At 26.8% G+C, this 24,702-nt stretch overlaps 1 protein-coding gene across 2 annotated transcripts in view; it reads right to left on the reverse strand.

Moving 5' to 3' along the window:
- Positions 1-476: 476 nt before the first annotated feature.
- LOC145833700 (programmed cell death 6-interacting protein-like) overlaps positions 477-24,702 on the reverse strand; it is a 32,387-nt gene continuing 8,161 nt past the window's right edge. The window contains exons 5-20 of one of the 2 annotated variants that reach the window (XM_082940848.1): positions 23,515-23,668; positions 23,031-23,182; positions 20,192-20,266; positions 20,005-20,103; positions 18,513-18,660; positions 17,715-17,838; positions 16,188-16,371; positions 15,757-15,868; positions 15,351-15,520; positions 15,102-15,218; positions 14,716-14,847; positions 14,372-14,601; positions 12,572-12,751; positions 6,672-6,785; positions 4,695-4,720; positions 973-1,070 (exon numbers count right to left, since the gene is read on the reverse strand). In XM_082940848.1, the coding sequence (XP_082796974.1) occupies positions 4,702-4,720; positions 6,672-6,785; positions 12,572-12,751; positions 14,372-14,601; positions 14,716-14,847; positions 15,102-15,218; positions 15,351-15,520; positions 15,757-15,868; positions 16,188-16,371; positions 17,715-17,838; positions 18,513-18,660; positions 20,005-20,103; positions 20,192-20,266; positions 23,031-23,182; positions 23,515-23,668 (2,010 nt within the window). In that variant the 3' untranslated portion in view covers positions 973-1,070; positions 4,695-4,701. Of the gene's footprint in view, positions 1,071-4,694; positions 4,721-6,671; positions 6,786-12,571; positions 12,752-14,371; positions 14,602-14,715; positions 14,848-15,101; positions 15,219-15,350; positions 15,521-15,756; positions 15,869-16,187; positions 16,372-17,714; positions 17,839-18,512; positions 18,661-20,004; positions 20,104-20,191; positions 20,267-23,030; positions 23,183-23,514; positions 23,669-24,702 lie in introns of both variants that reach the window. The other variant, XM_082940847.1, reaches the window with a different exon arrangement.

Raw genomic sequence — 24,702 nt, forward strand, 5'->3', positions numbered from 1 at the left:
TATGATGATATTTTTTTTAATGAAACTGCCAATAAAACTATAAAAACATCTTACCATAAATTCAAATAATTTCTAATTACTGCGAAATTTTCTTTAAACCGAATTATTACAATTATATATAATCGAAGGCTAGAAAAATCATACATTATGTGAAAGCTGTTTTTGAAAAATTTGTTTTAATTGGATAAATAGATAATTTCATTGCAAATAAAAAAACAGTAACTAAATCTTACAACAATTTGTTAAAACAAAACAATGAATTTTATTAACAAACTATTGATTTAAAGATTATGGTTAATAAATTAAGCCTTATACATAGAAAAAAAAAGTTTGTCTTATTCATCGATAAATATTACATAATGTTTTCCAAATAATATTTTTAAATTGCTATACTTTTCAGCTGTTTAGTTCACTTAAAAAACCTTATAATAAAAACTTTAATAGCTGTCGAATAACAAAACAGTAACTAGTTACTTTTATAGAGTTTTATTTGACAGTAGAATGATGCAGAAAATAAAAAAAAGATTAATATGAAATAAATAAAAACTAAAACACAAGCAAATTCTTTTTTTAAGAAGACTAATATTAATTAACACGTTCTATAGATATATGGTTAGAAAAAATAGTAGTAGTAGATAGTTAACTAATTAAAAAGCCAAAAACTGTTCATTTTACATAATTAAAGAAGGACCAAATTCAGAAATATCTAAAAGTCCCATAAAAAACTTATAATCAATAGAGAAATACTGTTTAAGTTGAAAGATATGAAAACCAGATCAAAATAGGCGCCAACAAAAGTGTTGGAAGTGAAGAATATGAGCACTTATTGCTGGTAGTTTTGATGAGGCGGTTGCTGGGGGTAACCATGGTAATAAGGTTGAGGTGGATAACCACTAGGTTGTTGCGGGTACCCAGGTTGTGGAGGTTGGGTCGGGTATCCTGGTTGCTGAGGGTACCCAGGCTGAGGAGGATACGGGGTTCTTTGTTGGTTGGGAGGTTGTGAATAAGTTGGTTGCTGGGGAGGATACGCCTGTTGCTGGGGATATGGTTGGTTCTGCTGAGGTGGATACCTAAAACATAATAGATTTTATTGTAAAAGTAGAACTTTTGACATGATTAAAAATAAATTAAAAAAAAAATTGTTTAAAGGTCGACAAAATAAATGTAATGTGGAAAAAAATCATGACCAGTAGAACAAATTACTGAAATCTCATTAAAATTTTCCGACTTTTCTTTTCAGTAGATATTAACGAAACCTTAGTTAGACGAAGTTTAAAAGAAACAGTAAACAATTTTTTAACTTTATAGGAAATAAATCGGTTAACGAATAAATTATACTTAATTAAAAAAAAACAATCAAAAAGTTTAATTTAGTAGTAATGTCATTCTTGATCGTTAAACATGCTTTAGTTTTATATTCTGAAAACATAACCATTATCAAATAAATTGTGGAGCACAAATACTTTGCTTCAAGTATAAAAAATATAACAAATAAATATACTGAAAATCTTTGCATATTGAAGGTGCATAAGTATAATAATAACAACAAATGATTCGATAACATTAAAACAAAAAAAAAAAAACAAAATGCAAAAATAAAAAGTCATAAAAAATGTGTAGAGCTGTTGTTTAATTAAAATACATCTTCTTTTTTTTTAAACTTTTGCTCGTAAAATAGAACTAACTTAATACGTATATGATACTGTAACTTTTTATATATAAGATAGAATATATACAAGCACTATCTAAAAAAGTCATAAAAAGTTTAACCAATTGGGTTATTTTATTGGTTTTTATGTTTTATGTCTTAACTACGTGGTCTCCAGTAACTTACTGACTGCTATACTTACGAGAAGTAAATAATAAACAAACAGTATAAGTTACAAAACTATTTCCTAAGTTATGAATAAAACACACTTTGAATAAATGCAATTTAATTTATTTTCAATAATAATTCTTAGTTCTGAAGAAAGAAACTATTAATTCACGACACAAATAAAATCTATAAAAAGTATCAACAATCGTAAAGTTACATAAATACTAACATCAACTCCGCGATGTAGACGTTTTCTTGATTCTCGATAATTGAAGTAAAACGTTTAACTTAATGGTAACTAGATCATACCGCGGAATAACTTTGCAACTAACCTTTATTTGAAAGACAAAGGCAAATTTATACGCATTGAAATAAAATTAACTCCTTTAAGTAAACAATATTGTTTATTGTTTTAGAAAATTGTTTTAAGAGTTATAAAAATTGTTTTGGAAAAACTTGTTTTGAAAATAATGAAAAATGTTTTGGAAAAGTTTTTATTGTTACAAAAAATTCCATATTTATTCACAAGCTTTAAAATACTAAAATGAGATGCTAATATCATTACATTGTTTCTTTTTAAATTTTCAATTTTAACGTTTAAAGCCTGGTTTTAAATAATTAAAATCCTTAAAATCCTACTTAACTTTAAACTTTTTAGACAGTATCAAAAGTCCGGTTTAAAAAAAGTAAGAAAAAGAAACTGTATTTCTTATTATCTCAAAAATTACATAATTTACAAAAACTTAGATAAAACACAACAAGGTAACAATGATAGTCATTTAGTTGGCTTCTGGCTTGTTGTCCTCGAAGTTCTTGTCCTTGGGCTTGTTGTCCTCGGGCTCGTCGTCGGGCTGTTATCCTCAGGCTGTTATCCTCAGGTTGTTATTCTCAGGTTGTTAATAGAGGCTTATGAACCATCAATTGGATCATTGACAACGTCTTGTTTCTTTTAGGAAACATTTGACTTTCTGTCTTCTAGCTGGTTTGTTGAATCAGCAAAACACCACATCGATTGGCTTCGGAAACAATGACAGCAGGAATTTTGATCGTGACGTCATAGAATAAACACAAAATCTTCATTCAATCTTTTGTTTATTGTCGTACTTATAAACAAAAAAACTTTTAAAGTTTCATGCAGCAGCAAGGTGTCAGGTGTGCTTAAATGACAATCAATTATTGCTTCAAACAACGTTCAAAAAGATACAAACGCAACAATTTATTTACAAGCGACGACTGCTAAATTTAAGGGGAGTTTATTTTTGATTTCTTTCAAAGGAAAAATTTTAACACAACTTTATACTTGAACTTGAAACGAGTAATAAAATGTGGCAAACGACTGCCTTTTTACGACTAAGAAAGATGAAAACTCATTCAAACATTCTAATTTAAAACAAATACAATCTATACTTTAATACAATCAATCAGCAGATCAAAACAATAAACTAGTAGTAGTAAACAAATAGGAAAATTTGTTTTATCAGCTCAAACTCAGACATATTGGGAACAACTATTCTGCTGTTGTAATTCTAAATTTTAATGCGGTTCTTACTTTACATTTCTATGCTTAGAAAAATATAATAATTGCGCTCTCTTGGCAACTTATAAAATGCAATTTTGCACTAAAATACTGCGTCCCCTGACGACTTATGTGAATTGCAACATCTTCAAAGAACAATGTGCACTAGAGTAAAAAGACTGTGCTTTTTATAATCGAAATAATGCGCCCCCATGCGACTTATGTTAGTTGCAACTTATATTGTGCCCTTAGCTAAAAAGATTAAGCTTTTTAGGATCGAAATACTGCGCACCCATGCGACTTATATTAGTTGCAACATATATTGTGCACTAAGAAGAAGAAATATTATGATCGTTAGCAAATAAAATGTGCACCTAAGCACTAAAAAAGCATATATAAAACTATACATAGAAATAACCGCAAAAATTATATAGTACTTCCAGCAAAAAATCCTTGACATCAAGCTTCACTTTTAACAAACTAAATAAACCACTACCACACACTTGTATTATAATTGTAGACTTGCTGTTTCAAAGTAGAAAGCTATTCACACAACTTTTCTTACTATTATCATAGTAAAATGTCGCAAAGTAAAGTATTATCGCAAATTATACTGTCAAAATTTTGAACTCGTTAAAAAGTTGTTTAGTAATAAACTAAAGTTTTTTTTTTTCGCTGCGTTTTTTAATTGATAAGGCACCTAACTCCTAATCAAAAGATTCCTAAAATACAGGCCACACATGGTTTCCAATGTCTCGATACAGAGATGTTATTAAGGGGGGTAATAGGGATTAGTAAAGTAGATTAGTACAACAATCAAAACAACACTTATATTTTATTTACATAAACTAAAAAACACAAAGATACAATTACATCACTCTATACGAGAACTAAAGTTAAACACACAAGAAAATATTAGTTCTTAAATCTAACGTGCTTAAAATGCATTTTAACTTAAAGCACACTTGCCGAATGCTCTGCCGAAAACTGCTACTGCAAGTAATTGCAAGTCAAATTCCGTTTTATAAGCACTAAAACAAATGTAACTCCTTTAAGTAAACAATATTGTTTATTGTTTTAGAAAATTGTTTTAAGAGTTATAAAAATTGTTTTGGAAAAACTTGTTTTGAAAATAATGAAAAATGTTTTGGAAAAGTTTTTATTGTTACAAAAAATTCCATATTTATTCACAAGCTTTAAAATACTAAAATGAGATGCTAATATCATTACAAAAGTTTATAAAAAATAAAATTGTTACAGGATTTAAAAAAGGAGCTTTAGTACATTAAATAAAAAACACCTTAAATTTTGATAATTTGTACATGCTGATTGTTAACTTAATAAAGTGGCATTATTACTCACCTTATAATCAATATTTTTTGTTTCTGCTGAAAACAAAAAAATATTATTGGAAGCAAGTTTTTTTTAAATTATTTAGAACTTAAGTATATATATATACCTTATAAACAACACAGTGGGCCCGCAAACCGAAAATATGAAAAATTGTAACTTTTGAACATTTTTGTAAAAATTATTGGCCAGAAAGTCTTATTAAACAACTTAAAATAAGTCTCAGAATTCTAACGAATATAAAGTTTTAAACCAAATTTAATATTCCTTCTACAACTGAAGTTATGGCAATTAGTGAGAGGCTGTATGAATGGTTTTGGCTTAAACAAAGTTTGGATATCTTGAAACTACATTAAAACTAACCCCAAAAGAAAAACAAATAAAAAAAACATTTACTTATTTTTTTCCACAGTTTTAATATATCTTTAACGTCTTTTAAAACTTATATTAATAATTACTAAAAGCCTTTTGCTACTCATGATACAATCTATTTCAAAATAATGCAATGTGACAACAATTTAATGTAACAGAAACGTTCTTCACCGCTGCTCTATTTACTAGTTACTAAGGGAATTCGATCAAAGAACTGCACAACACATTTATTGATCAAGTTTTAATTAATAATCCAAAATGTTACGAGAATTATAACTCGAATAGGTTTTCAATAATAGAACAGATCATCATTAGAAAACTATAGAAGCAGTTTACATTCTTAGCCTCAAACTTCACTTATGAAAACAAAATAAATTTATTTAAGCGACCATTTTGTTTTTGAAATTATAATTTGTGATTATTTATTGTTGTATTAACATTTATATTTGTAGTTACTTTAATCTAATTATTATCAATCCACTCAAGTTTATAAAATGCATAGTTAAGTTTATTACCTTATTGTTTTTGCGTATTTGTTTATTTTAATTGTTTTTGCGTAATTGCTTTTTTCAATTGTTTTACATTTAATCTATGTTTAAATTGCTGTGATTTTTATTTAGTTTAAAATTTTTTAAATAACTGTAACACTTAGGAGTTGTGATGTAAAACATATATGTTATACTGCATTATGTTGAAATAAATAGAATAATTATGAAAAATATGTATTAATTTTTACACTTTTGTTGTTCAATAACCTAGTAAAATTTCGAAGACTGTGAAAAAATAAGTGTATATACAAATAAAGACGTTTGATTTAGTAGGCTTTAATAAAATAGTCAGATAATTCTCTATCTATGTTCTGTTTTTTAAGTAGACTTTTAATTTTAGTCGGTGTAATGCTATACAGTTTAATATTTTTCTTAAATATGTAATAAGTTAACAACAACGTGTTTTTTAAACACAATAATTATATATTTTACATCACAAGCAGGTAAAAAAAAGATTTATATTTACCTTTTTTTAGTTTGCAAACATCTACTACCTAATCAAAAAAACATTAATAGATTATACTAAAGAAAACTAATACTTTAAATCTTACTCATTTAAATTTTGTTATAACAAGCTTTTTTTAATTTATTAGAAAAAACTTAATCTTAAGTTATAACTAAATTTACTTGTTTTACTGGTATACAAAAACTTTTTTAGAATATTAAAAATTCATAAAACCCAATTTTAATACAGTGCAATTCCGGTCAATATTAATTGCTACTTGGTAGCTAGATTATCATAAGTTTTAATAATACCAAAAATAGAAAAAAAAAACTGTTAGTAAAATATAATTTGTTAAGAAACTGTTAGTGTCTACAACTATTCTAATTTGGCCTTACATTAAAGTTTTAAATTTAAATACTACTGAAATCTTTCTGAAAAGAGCTTGAGAAATACATACACATAACAATTAAAAAGAAAACTAGAATAAAAAAGCAAGCCGAATTCACTATCACCTATATAATCAAACAGCCTGACTGCTGTAGTAACCATTAATTACTTTAGTATACGTGAGATCGGAAACGTAACTTTGTTCCCTCATAAAATCTTATTTGCTTATAAACATACCCGTAAGGTTGTTGTGACTGAGGGTAGTACTGCTGCTGATTGTAGTTGGACTGCGGTGGACCGACTGGCTGCTGCTGATTGATGGCCGGAGATGGCGCTGTTGGCTGCGTTGATCTGCATTAGTGACGTAAGATGACTTTAAGGATTTTTTATTTATTGAATGTAAAATGTTTATTAAGTTGAGTTAACTAATTTCTATAGAACATTTAACAAATAACACGGTTTACTTACTTTATCATTCTAAATATATATCAAGCTTTTTTATAAGTATACATTATTTTAATTGTTTATGTTTCTGCTACTAAAAATTGTTTAAAATATTCTTTTACATAAACTTTCATAAAAACGTGGGCATGAAATCGGAACTTGTGAACTAATTTACATAAATTAAATAAAGAACTTAAAAAAATTATGTTGAAAACTAATTTCAAAATAGTAAAAAAGTCTAAGAACTTTATTCATAATGAAGAAAAGTACAAATTATTCTCCGGAATTATAAGTTATACTAAGTTGTCTTGTTCGTAATTTTCTAGAACTTTTATATGTTGCAACCTTTATATATATATATTCTTTTTGGAAAATTTGAACGAAAATTGTTCAAATCTAGCTAAAGAAAACCCATTAAGGCAGTGGTTCCCAATCTTTTTGATGCCCCTCACCCCTAAAATATTTTAATTTGATCTCACACCCCTTGCACTATATGCCATGATTTGTTTATTAATAATTTTATGATTTTTATATATTTATTTTTGTGATAGTGTACTATATTAATAAAAATTAATTATTTGGAAACTAAAAAATACAACAAACTGTATTTGAACAAGTTTTATCTATTTTTTATAAGGTAGGAAACATCAGAACTCACTCTTCCCTCTGAAACGATAAACGTTTTCTGAAGGTCAAGCAAGTGAGTTTTGAGCTCATCACTTGTAATTCTACCTGCCTTATTTTTTTATTAATTAACAAAAAAAAAAAACTTTTTAACCAAACGAAACAAAATCAAATCTGTCTTTATAAAAACAGGGTTGCCACTCGTTTTTTCAAAATTTTTTCCAGGTTTTTCAAATTTCTTCCAGGTTTTTAAAAGTACACATTTTTGGGTCTATTTTTAGTGTAAAGTTAAATTTAAGGTAAGAAACTGTGTTCAATAGTATAAAAAGATTGAAAAGATACTGTAATGCTACTTAAAATGTATTTTTTAATAAAAAAATTTTTGGTGATCACAAAATTTTTTTATCTATATGATAAATTTTTGAGTCAAACCGAAATTTTACTACTGAACATGTCAAAATTCTTAGAAATTCTTAAAAAAGTTTTTCCAGGTTTTTTGTTCAAAGTTCTAGGTTTTTTTGCCTAAATAGTCAAATTCCAGTTAAAGTGGCAACCCTGTAAAAAAGAATAATTTCTTTTAACTAACGTAAATAAAAAACTAATTTTATATATTAATGGAAATACCCTTAATGACACGTTGTTTGGCAAACACTCACAAGGTATTTAACAAAATATCAAATTTCTATTCATGCAATATTATTTTGAAAAAATTAAGAACTAAATTTTAAATTAACTCTAAAATTAATGACTCTTTTGTTCTTGTTTATTGCACAAGACTTTCTCCAGGATTACCTTTTCGTTTTTTAAATTTCTCTCTAGGTTTTCAAAATTTCCTCCGGGTTTTTAAAAGTACACACTTTTGGGTCTATTTTTATTTATAGTTAAGTTTAAGGTAAGAAACTGTGTTAAATAGTATAAAAACATTGAAAACTTAATGTAAAGCTATCTTAAATGTGATTTTTAATAGAAAATATTTTTTGATGATGACAATTTTTTTTTATCTATATGTTGGATTTTTTATGTCAAATCGAAATTTTACTAATGAACATGTTGAAATTGTTAAAAATTCCAGGTTTATTAGTGATATTTGTTCAAAATTTCAGTTTTTTTTCAAAATTTCTCAAATTCGAGGTTTTTTTTCCTAAATTGTCAAATTCCAGGTAAAGTGGCAACTTTGTTTCTCAAAACGTGGCACTCTGTTGCTGATAGCGATTCGCATGTCTGCCTGTGCATTCAAGCAATTTTTAGATTTTGTTTTGATTGAAAAAAGAGTACTAAATCCAAACTCGCACAAGTAAGTCGTCGCGAATGGGATGAGAATACTTAGTGCCTTTTCACAAAGTCTTGGATACATATTCATTGCACAACACCAATATTGTTCAAGAGTTTTGCTTTCAAACTGCATTTTGAGAAAACGGTTCATGCATAATTCAATAAGTTCATCTTTTAACGATTCATCATCGGTCGTGTGATTCAAATTAGTAGAATATGAATTTATTTTTAATTTTCAGAAATTTCCAGTTCTCCTAATCCAAAATATCCATCAAATGACTTGGATAGTATTTCCAAATGGTTAATAATTTCTTCACGCACACTTGGAACTAAAGACTCATTTTCATCAGTCACTTCTTCGAGTAACGTAAAATTTAATAAATTGACTCTTTCAACTCGTCGACACCAGATATGTAACTTTTCTTTAAAAGCATTTAACGCTTCACAACATTTTAATATATTTACATTTTCCATTGTATGGAAACACTCAGGTTATTGATGCGGCTGAAAATTTCTCTCAAATAAGCTAGTATTTTAATAAATTCTTATGACTCCATTTCTTTGGGATGGTCATAGTCACGTTCCTTAGAGAAAGCTTTGACTTATTTTTGCAATTCAAAAAAGCGTGTTAAAGCTATTCCACGTGATAGCCAGTGGACCTCCGTATGGAAAAGTAAAACTTAATTTTCACTACTATAATCTTGACACAACGACTTAAAAAGGCGGTGATTTAGAGCAGTGGTCGGCACGCTTCTTCGAATCCGTGAACCCTAAATCACAAAATTAGAATTCTATGCACCCCAATTTGCATTCTTTAGCGCCGCTAGTGTTTAAGAATATGTAAACATTTTTAATCGTTTTTTTACTAATAATTCGGTAACATCCAATTAATTTTTACACGCTAACTTTAAATTTACCAGTTTACCCTATCCATTTCAATAAACTTTTAATATCGATGATTTAATTTTTACAACTTTATCACCAAGGTCTAAAATACTAACTATATAATTGCCACTACCCCAATTAACAATCAGTAGTCTTGGTACTTTTTATTGAAAGGTGGTAGATTAAGCTGATTAATATAGTGATTTTTAATGTAGCAAAACGCTTTTAAACAATAAAAGTTAATAAAATTAAACATTAACAGAAAATACTAATCGTTTTATTTTGTTTTAAGAACCTATGAGATTTGCTCACTTCGGTTTTTCTTTGGGAGGCTTAGGGTGGAAGAATATTTATATATATAACAGAATAGAACTAGGATAGTACAAAAATGGTCGTTTTATTGACAACAAACTGGTCAATTAAATATCAAAGTTGAATATGTCTTAAATGTAGAAAAATTTAAAAAAAACTTTAATTATGTTTCTGCGCGAAAAAAAAATTCATGTACCCCAAAATAAGTTTCATGCACCCCTAATTTCTTGTGCACCCTAAAAGAAAATTCATGTATACCGTGCCGACCACTGATTTAAAGCACGACCTATAATCCAGTTAATTGTCTTCACAGAAATATCAAGGACATTTTTCAATTTCGAGGGCAATGCTTTTGATGCCTAGGTATGTCGATGAAGAAAACAGTGAGTACCCTGCAAGTGCGGAGTATCCTGTTTTAACAAAGCAAAAAAATATATATATTTCCCAATATAGCAGGGGCACTGTCAGTACACACAGAACCAATAACTTGCATGTCTAGGTGATGTTTCGCAAATAATTCTTCACACATTGAAAGATGTCTTTTGCTTTGGTGGCTCTCTTCAAATCTTCTCCAAATAACAAATATTCTACTAACTATGGAACCATCATGCACATATCTCACTACTACAATCAGTTGACTGAAATTTTCAACATCGGTTGATTCGTCCAACGGAACAGAGATTTTCAAAGGACTAGGTTTGATATCAGCGATAACTTGATCCAAAGTATCCGAAATTAAATTCGACTTTGAATAACATTATTTGATAACGGCACTAATTCAAGCTTTTTCGAAGCTTTTTTTCCCAGAACAATTTTTGACATTTGTAATACACATGGTTTTATCAACTCTTCAGAAATTGTATGGGGCTTTTTGGATTTAGCTACGTTATACGCCACATGGTAAGAAGACATTAAAACTGGTTTGCCAGCAGATACAAAACCCAACTTTGGAAGTGTTCCTCGTGATTCAAAGCGGATCCTTTAAGCTTTCAATGATTCAACATCATGACCTGAAACATTTGCTCCACCATGTCCGTTTTTAAAGTGTTCTTGCAACTTAGATGGCATAAAATTTACGTTTGAAAATACAATTAAACAAAACATGCATTGCGGTTTTTCCAGTCCTTCTATTGTTTCAGTGCAAGTAAAACCAAACTGAACATAACTATCATTCAACTTCCTTTTCTTCGACATATCTAAGTACTAATCAAAAAATTGTATACTAAGAAGTATAAAAAAGTTAATTACTAAGATATTTATTTAAAAAAAATATTATTTAACAAAAACAATGCTTTAGCCTATGACCTCATCAGTTTGTTTTTTAAGATCTGAAAAAAATATGAAAAGTGAGGAAAAGGCACTAAAAGAGTAATAAAAATTAGGCTTAAACTTGAAACTAAATATACACTTTAATATAGGTACAGGTACTAAAAAATATAAATTCAGCTGTTCTAGGTTAAGCTAAAGTAATATTTTCAATTAAAAACTACTAGCAACTAGGAGGTTTCAAAATAATTAAGGTTTGAGTTAGGATTTCAATAAATTAAAAGATATTTAGTCTAAAATTATCGAAAGATATGCACAACAGCAAACACAAAAATATTTTGTATGCTTACAACATAAACAGAAAACAGTAGATTCAAAAAGGTTAACGGTTTAAGTTCAAAAAAGGAATGAATAGAAATAAAGTTGATGCATGGATTGCTATTGCTGATCTATCAAAGTAAGATTGGTTTCACTGAAGCTAAAAACAAGTTTTGTTAAACGGTATAACATACTGTAATTGCCGTGAACTTTACAAAATACTGATATTAATCCTTAAGCACCACTTTCTCAAAACTTACCTTAATAAAAGACTACATTTTAAAATACTTGAGCTTGTCTCATGGTATACGAAAGTCCAGGCTTCTGCTCTGCAGACTTTTTCCGATGTATTCTGGTTGTATATAATACGAGCGTACCAGATGTCTTGCCTAGTGGACACTGTATTAAACGTTGCACGGCAAATGACTATGCTGACGTCACTGAACAATACCAGCAAACGGTTGCTTCATGTGAAAGCATTATAAACCGTTTGTCTATCGAAGACTGCAAGTTTATCGGCTGTGGCTTACTGATGAGTTCTAATAACAGTCTATCGAAGCTTGTGATCAGATGATCGATTTGGTATGATCAACCCATCTGTTAAACTTGAGCTTGTCTCACGGTAAAAGAAAGTCCAGGATTCTGCTCTGCAGACTTTCGCCGTTTTTTTTTAATTTTAAAAGACATAGTTAAAAACTAATTAAAACCTATAATTGAAAATCTTTTCATAGCTCCGTTGAAGTGCGTTAATCCGTTAACACACAGAAACATGTGTTAGTGTAATAAAAGAAGGATACTGTATAATTGTTATCATTAAAATTAATTTATTTATAAAATTAGCACCAACTTCGTTTTTATAACAAAATGTACTTTTTAACTTAACAAACTTTATCAGAGAATGAAAATCTCCTTATTTATCATATAAAAATGAAAAGCCATCTCGCACCCCAATGGGAGCACCCCTAATTGGGAATCCCTGCATTAAGGGGATATATTGAGTTTAATTATCCACATACCTTGGAGCTGGAACAGGTGCATGGTTGCTATTTTGAACAGGTGCCTGTTGCTGGGGAGGTGGTTGATTGTTGCTAGGGAACTTGGGTGGAGGAGGTCTCTGCGGAGGGTTGTTGCTATGGTAAGTTGGGGTTGTTATCTCTTCCTGGTTGCCACTGACTACGATTCCCTGCTGCAAATCCCTGTTTTGTTGCAAATATAAAATAAGACCTGATAGTTGTAGTTTTAAACTCTCATCATATTCGAGTTACAGCAGAAACTTTTCTATATGAACTCTTGCAGTTTAAGCTATAATTTAAAATGATGTTTGTTATACACTTAGGACCTGGGTATAACTTTACTTTGAAACTAAAACTTAATAAAAAAAAAATAATACTACTTTGTTACGAATATCTAAAATTAAGCACATTTAGTCAGTTAAGGATAAGAAAAAAAAGTATAAATAAATTTGTTGCAAAACAATCTTCATAAAACTAATATGTATACATTAAGCTTATAAGCCGGTCTATAGTCAATTAAATGCTACTGCTTAATAATATTTTAATAACTTTTAAATATACTGATTATATTTAAAATAAAAGAAACTGATACAACTGTTGCTTTGTTCAATCTAATTAAAATGAGATTAGTTTAATGGAATAAGTATTAAGCTGATTTATTTTTGTGTACTTTGTATTAAAAATCACTTTAAAATAAGCTAATATATTATATTAATATACTCAATTTAATTAAGTTATAGAGCTTCAAATAAACGATTCAGAGATTTTAAGTTATTTGCAATACTATAATAAACTTACAATATGATGTCTTTATTAAATTTTTGAAAATTATTTTGTGGTATATACTGTCTTTAATTCCAAATATAGTTTAACCTACAGAGAATACAATAGTACCAATATTAACAAAAACAGAAATTGTATTTATTATCTTACTTAACATTTTGTGTTTTTTTGTTTTCTTAAATTTAATCCAACATTCCAAATACGGGACACGATCAATATCCACCCGATCAATATCCACCCAGTCAAATTCGAGAACCGCTTATTAATCAAGGGTAAGGGTTAGGGGTAACAGCGATAGTGAAAATAAATTTTAAAAAAATTTAAAAATATGTTAAAAAATATAGAAAATGTAAAAAAAAATTGGGTGAATTTTGAACGCGGGTAGGTTTTGATAGTATACCCTAAATACAACCCTTCTAGTATTCTTTCCTAAACAAGCATTTTTCATAAAAAGCCATTTTATTATGCATAATAACATATCATCTTAACCATATCAACAATGTTTACAACTCTAAACATTTTTTAATTATTTAACCCTAACACTATTTTTTAATTACCTTAAACAATAATACATTACAATTTAACCATAGGTACAACGTGTTTCATGCCAAATTAATTTCGAACTCGATACTTTTTTATTTTATAATGTTTTGATTTTTTAATCCATTTAATTTCAATGCCTTACTATATATGTATACCATAGTTCAATTGTTTGTATTTACCTGCTTATAGCTTATAATCTAATTAATTTTTTTTAAAGGTTTTATATCATTAATATTTTTTTTGATAATTTTTTTTTAATTTCTTTTTTGTTAAATTTAATTTCTCAACATATAACTTAATTCACATAAATTTTAATTGTTTGTCATTTTCCTACTATTATTTTATAACAGATTTACAATTTTAAAATCCGCTTTGCGGTAAAACAGTTTAAATGTGTTTCTTATAATAACAAAATTGAAAAAACAAAACACGATAAAATAAGTAATTAATAATTAAAAATCTGGATGAATAAACTACCTCATTAGGTCGTCTTTCTCGGTTTTTCTAGCAAACAAAAGGTCGGAGCATTTGTTCTGCAGCTTAAGTAGCAAGTTTGTAAGGTCTTTGTAAAACTTGGAGCCTTCATCAAGATGTGAAGATAGATCTTTAAAACCATCAAATGCCGCCGCTATTTTTTTCAAAATTTCTTCTCGCTTATTACCACCGCTTTGTCGTTGCTTCAAAACAGTAAATTGTTCGCTTGCTCTCTATAAAAGTAAAGATTAAAGCAGCTTTATGCTTTATTAAAATGTTTGTGATACGTTTTAAACTACATTTCAATACTAGCAAAACTTCAGTTATTATCTTATATACAAACTGACTTGTATATTGGCAAGCAAGTTGAGTTGGGAATCAACACTTTCATCTACTTGTTTTATCAAACCATCGTATTGTTCTTCAAGAGATTTTATTGTTATACTGTTCTCATCAATGACTCCATCATTTGCTAGTGCCTGCAAACAAATTGTTGTAAAATATATTTTTATAAAAACTTTTGAGTAATAAGATTTACTCTTGGACACTAGTTACTTATTAAATACTTTTGTACTAAAAATGGCAAAAAACAAATATCTGAGCCAAGATTAACTATCTAATCTAACTAGTATATTTTTGGGTACTTCGGTTTAAAACACCTTAAACTTTAATTTTGTGACTATAAGACTTTTTATCAATTTTTAAACAAAGTTTGAACAAATAAAAAACTAACAGCCATGAACTGATCGGTCATGTCATATGTTTTTTCTCTTAGCTCGCTTTCAATAACTTCCCTCTCAGCTTTGATAGTTTCAACTTTTTCACACAGCTTTTTCAATTCAACAACCACCTGTTTGTTAAGTTAAACAAAATTTATTTATTGTTTAAAACGCAAAAAGTATGTAAAACTAAATAGGATTTTTTAAAAATTTTATTGAGCAAACGGCTCAAGTGTTTCATTATTCACGATGATAAAACAAACGGGGTTATCGATGAGCGACGTGAGATTGGAAGAAGATGGGATGCTCTTCTTCAAATCAACTTCGCTAAGACACAACAATCCGACTCCTTCTTTGTGCTCCTCGTACTTTGTTTTGATGATGCCATCCGCGTTCTTCGCATTCTGTATTATGTTCTTGTACTTTTCCGCTTCTAAAATCAAAATTACGTATTTATGGAAAATATAAAGTTTAAATCATGAGATATTAAAACAAAAGTTTTCAAACAAGTTAATAGAAAATATACAAGTTATTTTTGGTGATGGTTAGTTTTAGGAAATAAAATATCAGTTTATATTACCATTCAGTATACATTTTATACTGTTCTCATAAATAATAAGTCATGTTTTCTAAGATAAAAAGTCACATTAAAATTTTTGAAAACTTAACCTTTTCTAAGAGGGGCTGTCAGCTCACTTGAGCTTTTTCTCGTCCATTTCTCTTTGAACTGCCTTCTCAGCTCATCATCGGAAGCCTGCTCTTCATCCAACATTCTCAATGTCTGTTTTGAAAATTTATTATAAAAAATTTAAGATATTCATTATACTACCTGAAAAAAATATTTCAACTTATAATTAAATAACATGAAATATAGTATTTAGCACACTATGTACTTAAATTACCAAATCAGTACTTCTGTAAAGTAAAATTATTATCTAGTTTTAGTTAAATAAGTCTACGGGTGAACTTTTTTTATATGATTTCCTAACACTTTTTTGGTTAGTTCAACGAAGAGCTAGTAGTACTTCATTTCACGTCGATTAAAAGCAAAATTAATTTTTTAGTTTACCTCAAAAGTTTAACAATCCCAAAAAAAAAACCTCAGTTAGAATTTGTTCATTTCTCTGAAGTGACTCTGGAAGCTCCATCAACAACTGCTCAATTTTTTGCGACCCTCCCATACTAGCAACTGTGCGCTGCTTTTCCAGTATTGAAGAAGGTACTTCCCCGCCACTAGAACTAACATCTTCTAAAGCAGCTGGAAGATTTAGTGAAGACATGACGCTGTTGGCATAAAACAAGATAACATTATATTATAAAATATATTTGAATTTATAAAATAAAAACACACAATAATAATATAGTTTACTATGTTTTGTGCTTGGTTAATTCCATTAACCACACTTGCAAAAAATCACAAGTCTAATGTTCAAAACCAAAATACTATACATTTTTGCACTAATACTGAAAAATATAATTATCAAATTTTATATAAAAGGAGAGAAAACAGTATTATAATAACTTTTTAATAATTTTAGTTAAACAACACGGAAAAAAATATTATAATTTCTATTAAATAAAGAATTTATCATTAAAAAAACTTTTGTTAAAGAGTACAACCCAGATAAGAATTAGAAAATAAAATTTAGTATTTTTTTCACTTCGATAACTTAGACTGAGTGTTTGGATATACAATTTAGCAGTTGATCTCTTTAAATTTATTTTACTAAGTATATTTAAAAATTAACAAAGGTTTATTAAGAAATTCTACTTTTTTAGATAAGAATAGGTGATCAATAAGAGATTAATACTATATAAGATTCACGTTTTACTTGGTCACATTTCACGTTATAAAATAAATGTTTTGTTTATTGAATAAATTATCAAAAATTAAACTTATAAATATTTTATTTTTACTTGATAGAAAAGTTTTTGTTTATACCGTTTTGACTCCGTTTCTGTATACTAACACCTAAATTATTTAAATTATAGAAGAACAACAAATTATAAAGGTAAACCATTTAAAAAATATATAATCTGATTTAGAAAAAAAACAACTGTATCATTAACCTTGTTCTTTGTGAAATGAAGTATTATAAAAACAATAAAAAATATATTGTGCAAAAATATGACTCAGCAATTTCGGTTTATTCAATTTTTTCTAACTTCAACATAAGAAAATGTTTTTTACAATAAGTTTTAAAAGCAGTATAAAATATACAAGAAAAGATTAAAATTTCACATGATTACAGTTGCATATATAAATTAAACACTATTAATATCATACTTCAACTTGAGACAATACTTAAGTATAGAAATCATTTATATTTTTTTGTAAAAGAGATTGAAAAATTCATAATTTTAAAGTCATATTTTAAGTTGGTTGTAACGAAACTAAAATTGTGCTAGAAAACTATGTTGTTTATACCTAACATACAAATAATTAACAGAGTATGGCATAAATACTTTTAAATATTTTTATCAACATTACAAAATGATACTACTTTCTTTTAATTAAACAACTAGTTATTATAAGAAAAGTTTTAGATTTAAACTTAATAACAGGCATACTCATTTCTATTATAAAAAAAAAGTTGGTGTAAAAATAATTAGTGAATAAAACACACCCGTTCAATAATCCGGTACTATCTTTTAATCTTGATATTTGCCTGTTAACTAATTCTTTCTGCTTTCCACCGTGAATTTCAATGGCATTGTGAACTTGTAATGGCACCAACGTTTTAAACATATCTGTTGTTTGAGTTTTTAAAAATAAAAGGTATTATGTAACTATACTATTTTTTATTAAAAACAAAAATATTTTTCACTAAAAAGCTTATTTAATTTTCAATTTCTGGTTTTTTATATTTTTTTAATTTACATTTTAAAATCTATCTTTTCCTTCATTTTTTGTACTAGAGACTTCAAACTTTCAGAAAACGTTCCTTTTGGATAAAAAAATTAAAACATTTAAAAGACTTTGAATGTTGGAATTAAAAACATATTAAAAAATAAAGTTTTAGATTAAAAAAAAAGTTTTTTTTTTAAATATAAGTTTTATTTTTCAAAATTAAAAAATACCTGCATTCAATCTTGTTAAAATTTAATAATACACTTTATGTAAAAATTTGAAGAAGATTGCTTAAAAAATGAAAGAGTAGATAGATGTTTAGTGAAATGGTCTTTTTTCGCGTTTTTAGTTTGGCCTTCCATTAGGAACCTATTGAGGTCACCGACTTAGATCGCTCATACCTCAAAAATTACTTTGAATTTTTTCAAGCGGTTAAAAATGTCTGATAGCTCAGATAAAACTCTATAAAATAAGATCAACTTGTAAAAATCAAGGTGGACCCCCCTTATCAAATTAAAACAAACTGTATTCTTCTGAGCTACAAAAACAAAGTGAACTTTAGTCCAATACTTACCAGTAAAGCTTCCGCCATTCTGCGTGCTTAGTTTTTCATTTTCATTAAACTTTTTTGGTTTTGCTAAATCAATGGGTTCAATTTCTTTCAATTGGCTAATTTCAGGTTTTCTATCATGGTATATGAGCTTGTTGTCCTTAATACTTGTCTAGAAATAATATACGTAAAGGTATTATTTTTACAAACTTAAAAGCTATTTATAATTGCAGCAACTTTTTAAAATTTAATGAAAATTAAAATTTAGTTGGTAAAAAAGTAATTACTTAAATGTTAAATCGTACTTTTAAATTCTTTAAGTAAAAACAAATATACCCAAAAAGCTTTTATGATAATGTTACAGCTTTTAAGCATTTTACTATACTATACTATTCAAACATTTAGTTAAAACACATAGTGAAATAATATAATAAAGTAATTATTCTTTATTTATGATTTTTCACGCTTACTTGGTAGTTTACGACTACTGGAGCAAAGTAAAACCATTTTATAATAAGGACATATTAAACACTAACAAACATATAAAGAAATTCACACTTTAAAAACTAAATAAAATGGAATAAAAACTTTTAAACATAAATCAAATCTATAAGGCGTATACTTTAAGAATGTATAAATTAAATTGAGAAATATTTACTTAGAATTTAAATAAAAATCACTTATAAAGAAATTACATTGTTAAAAAGAACTTTACAATAAACAATACAAATAATATTTAAGTTCAATTCTAGAACTACATCTGGAAAGGTATTTACTTGAATCTCTCCACACAATCTCTGTGGCTCGTTTATATCGCTCTGTTTTCAATTTTATTCAACATAACACCAGGAAAACTTACTTTCTGGTTGACTGATTTCATATTACTCAATATTAAACTAAATGGAATAGCAAGTGAAACTGGTATTCCATTACAGACCACTGAGCAAAGTAAAACCGTAGTTTTGAACTTACAAATGCAGGGTATAAAAGCAAAATAGTTAAAAATACTTTTTTTGTAATTTCATTTAAAGATATACTATAAAAAACAACCAAAACATTAGGATATACAGTTTTAGAAAGAAAAACAAATATGGCAAAACTGGAGTGATTTTTTAATTAAAATTTGATAAGAATTTAAAAACACAATATTATTAAAAATTCTACAAAATATTAATTTGTAATTAGCTAAACAAAATGTATACCAGAGTTTCCTAAAGTGGGAAATACCGCCTATCTAGAGGCGATAAGTTATAAAGTGGAGAAAATGTAAATGGTAATTAACTAGTAAAGGAGTGATATATAACAAATAAGAGTGTCTATTTTAAAAAGAGTTTAGGAAACCCTGATGTATATTAGACCTCTTTATATTTAAGTTACAATAAAATGGGTCATTATCCTCAAGTATTATACCCCTGCATTTTAAAGCCAAATTATTTACATTGATATAAAAAACCACTACTCAGTTTACTACTAAAATTAATAATTTTTTTATAAACAATTGATAACAACTAAAAACCTGCTTGTCATTTTCGTAACAAACGTTGAATTGTTTTAGTTCGCTTCCTAATTGATTTTGGGCTGTTTTCATCAACTGCTTCATTTGATTTTCAATTTTCTGATAATTTTTTTTAAGGTTTACACATAGGAAACAAATTATATCAACTTATGAGTACATACAAAAACAGGAGAGTTACAAAACTTACTTCAAATCTTACAATAGATTCACCATGTAAGTTCTCTTTCATACAAAGTTTTCCTGTAAAGTACTGAGCTTTGCACTGCAAAAAAAAAATCTTTTAAAATATTTTGAGTCAAGTCAACAAGCACATAACTAAGTTTTCTGAGCACTATTTATGTTAAACAAATATTACTTCTTTAATAACTAAAAAAGTTGAATTAATTTATTGTTTCATAAAGTATATATATTACTTATAATTGGTAGTTTTGAGATGATTTTTTCCTAATTTTTAACTTCAAAGGACTGCTTAGAAAATTGTTTATACAAGCATGACAATAAAATTATATTACACAACTGTTGAACAAAATAAAAAAACAATATCAAAAAATAGACAATCTATATAGAGAATAATCAAAATCAAACGCAGGGATTCAAGAAAACTTTTCAGATAAAATACTATAAAATAATTATGAATAAAAAATAAGTACTATAAAAGGATTATTTCACACTAATACTGCATAGAATTTGAAATATACTAAAAGTAAAAAATAAACGTTGAAGGTAAAAAAGTGTGATTGCATACTTCCTTGCACATTATACAATTTTCAAATAAGATAACAAATGATAACTTTTTTATTGTAAACTAAAAATACATGCTTGAAAAATTTTTAATGAAGATCGTTAGAGTACAAATAATAATTGTAGAACAACGCTTTATTCCTAAAACTATAAATTTTTCAATAGTTTTATCAGAGATAAATATAAAAAGAAAAATATATAATATCTTAATTTAAGAAGGTGTTGAAATACATCTAAACTTGTAGATTTTTAATTATAGAAACTATAAAATAATGATTACCAAAAATCTAGATATTTAAGTAACAATTTTAGATGATTATGACTTAATTACTTTAAAAATAAAAAATCGTTCACATAAGAAAGAGGTTATTTTAAATTTTTGAAAACTGCGCACAGTAGATTACTAAAGAAAAAATCTGTGCACACTAAACAGCTAAGTTTATAATTAGAACTTAAATAAAAATGGTTTATTTTTTGTTCTTTACAAGCTGGTTTAATTCTGTATTTTATTCAACTACCAAATAATCTATACAGATTCAAAAAACTTATGTGTGTTTAGAGAAAAGAATGATAAATTTGATGAGTTCAATAAGTTCCATATATATATATAACACAACTCAAAACATATATATATAAATAAATTTATTTAAAGATGATATATATATATATATATATAATTTATTGAAATGGCCATTTTAAAAATTCTGGTACATATGTTTCATAAAGCTTTAATTTTTCATAAAGCCTTAATATATATATATATATAAAATAAGGTTAATGTTCAAACTTCAACACCTTCTACTGAGCCCACTTGAAGGGCTTTTAAATAATTTATTGAAATAGCGATTTAAAAAATTTTTTAAAATAAAAGAATTTTTAAAATCGCCATTTCAATAAATTATATATATATAAGGTGCCATCTGAAAAACGAGAAAAGGCTAATTTGGCTTTTTTTATATTTTTTATCAATTTTCTTAAAATTTTTAGTGTTTGTTTATAATTAAATCTTAAGTTTTTGAACAGGATTTTTTGTAAAATTTTGAGAAAAAGTTCTTTTTTTTGAAGTATTCATAAATATATTTTCAAATCCAACAAACAAAAGTTTTAAAACCAGAAGAGATAAATTTTCTGGAAAATTTATTTTCCGCCTAAAAAAAGATAACAATGTATAGATTTTTTACGAATTGTAAACATTCCGTGAAAATTAACAACAAATATTGCTGTACCTAAACATTTATTTTCGAAACTTTAAAAAAATCTGACTATATCTTAAAAAATAATTAAAATTTATTATTCTATAGGTCACTTAGAGCTAGATTTCAGATTTAAGAGTCAAACTTAATTTTTCTTAAAAAAATCCTTGATCTATCGACTTTAATTATTTAGAATTTTTGACATAAACACCTGGTTAATTGAACCTAGCTTATAGTTTCATAGTATACTTAAAATATTTTAAACAAAATAGAAGATATAATTTATGACTTTAGTGTTTGTACTAAAATATTTTTAACATGTTTTTGTTACAACAAGTTTAGATTCATAAGTATAATTTAACAAATGTAATGAAACTTACAGTTATCTAAGATACGTGTTTTTAATTTTTATAAAAAACATAATTAATTTTCAACATAATATTATTAAAAGCTACCTAAAAATTACTTAAGACAAGAAACTATGAAGTAGAATATTTAGATATATTTATTTTAACTTTTGTTATATTAAATGTTTTGTTTTCAAAAAACAATATACAGAAATCTCTACTTCCAGAGGAGAATTAATAAAGTCTATTCTTTCAAAACTTTAATCAGCTAACAAAGTTTCGGTCAATGACCTCTATTCTATTTACTTTAATGTAAGTACTGAAGAGGTCTTTGACTGGAAATTAGTTTATTAATAAAAGTTTGAAATAATAAACTATAACTTTTGTTATACGAAGTTTTATCAAAAATTGAACAAAATTATTTCCGTATATTATTACTTTATTGAGTTTATCATAGCTAACTTAAGTATATATAAAAACAAATTATACAGTAATCTTCCTTTATTCTACCAACATATGTTTCTGTGTGTCAACGAATCAACACACTTCAATTGGGTTGTTAATGGGAAAGATAACTCAAAAATGGGAAATATAAAAAATTTATTTTCCAGTGAAGTTACTTCACTAGGATCTTTTGTTAGCAAACAATTAAAACTATATTTTGAACAGTTATAACTTAAGTATAAAGATTTTCTATTCATTAAAAATTTATTTACTTATATAAATATAATTATTAAAAAATAACCTCATAGTAGTTCATTTTTGTGACACACATCTCACAAGTTTCTTTTAAGCTTGAAATTTTTTCCCCGCTTACTATGTCATTGTGGGCTTTTTTATAAAACAGCGACAACTGTTGGGCTACTCTTGACAATATTTTTGGATTTTGTCCTTGTTCTAAGATTTGAAAGTTATATTTAATTAAAAATTTAATATTTTTGTTGTTTTGAAACAAGGTGAGCTGCTTTAAAAGATTCTAAGAGACTTAAATTAGAAATAAAAAGTTGTCTCTGCTTCCTTTGTTCGAAAAAAATTATATTATTTGTATAATAAAAACATATAGTTTCACTAAAATTATAAGTCATCTTTATTTACAAACAAGCATTTAAGTCTAACATAGATATATATTGCTAGAAATCTGAACTAGTGCTTTGCAACTTATAAACCAAAAAAGTAAGTTAGATGAATGTTAAAAGAAACTTAATAGGTATAATTTTAACAAAACATACGCTCAGCCTTCATAAACACACATTCTTGTGCTTGAGCCACCATTATAGCTGACAACGCGTGCAATGTGGACGGGTTGAGATCAGAAGTGCAGGGAGTGTTGCCGAGCACTGACATTATATTGTTGCTGATGTACTCGTACATGCCTGCTGATTGCTGTTAAAAACACGTTATATTATTATACACCTTTTAAAATTTGAACAAATTCGGCATCATATTAAAGTAATTATAATAGTTTTGATTGGATTTTAAAAAATTATCGTCATATTATTTATGTATTTTAAACATTGGCTGGTATATAGTTTTACAACAGTCGGATTTAACATTAAGTATTTTACCTATTATTAACCATTAACCTGTAAAAACTTGTAGTAAATTATTTTATTTTAATTTTAATGAAAACATGTATACAACACCTACTTTATTCTGTGCTTATATTCTCATATTACAGTAATTATTTTTTTACAGAACCTAGTTAAAGTGTGTTGGTTAGTTAACACACAGAAACATATGTTGGTAAAATAAAGGAAGATTACTGTATAATTAGTTTTTATTTTTATGTAACTTAAACATAAATATTTTTATTACTTATTTTATTAATTAAACATAGATACTAAAAACTGAATTAAATTATTTGAATTAAAGGAGCTTTTCTAATAACTGAAACCTTAGTAAAACTATAGACATAATTCATTTAAAATTTGCTGAATTTAATTAAGCTTATTTAGCTTTTGTTATTTGCATTATATTTTTCTTATACTCATGATTATGACAGTTATTTTGGCTAGTGTGAACATGTTAACTTTTAGAATAAGCTTGAAAGTTTTTATGTAATTTTTTATTTTTTGTAAACTTACTTCAATTTATTTGTTTCAAAAAATCTATAAGTACCTTCGTGAAACTTTTTACAAACTGTCTTAAATTCTGCATAATGTTTTTTTTGTAATAATTGCCACATGTAAAAAAAAAATCAGCTGAAAACGGCAAGGTCGCATTGGGTCCCAAACAGTTTAAATCAGGGTAGTTTTCAGAAAATCAAAAACAGCAACCGAGAAAGATTTTTTTAATCAGCTTAAAATTTTCACAGGGTGTTTTTGTGATATTTACCAAATATAAAATTTTGTATAGCTGAAAACTCAAAAGTCGATTTTTTTATAAGCACCCTAATGATCATATACACTTAAAATTAG

Source organism: Thalia democratica, chromosome 4 (genome assembly GCF_965202585.1).
Source record: "Thalia democratica chromosome 4, ktThaDemo2.hap1.1, whole genome shotgun sequence".
In the NCBI taxonomy this organism is placed as follows: domain Eukaryota; kingdom Metazoa; phylum Chordata; class Thaliacea; order Salpida; family Salpidae; genus Thalia; species Thalia democratica.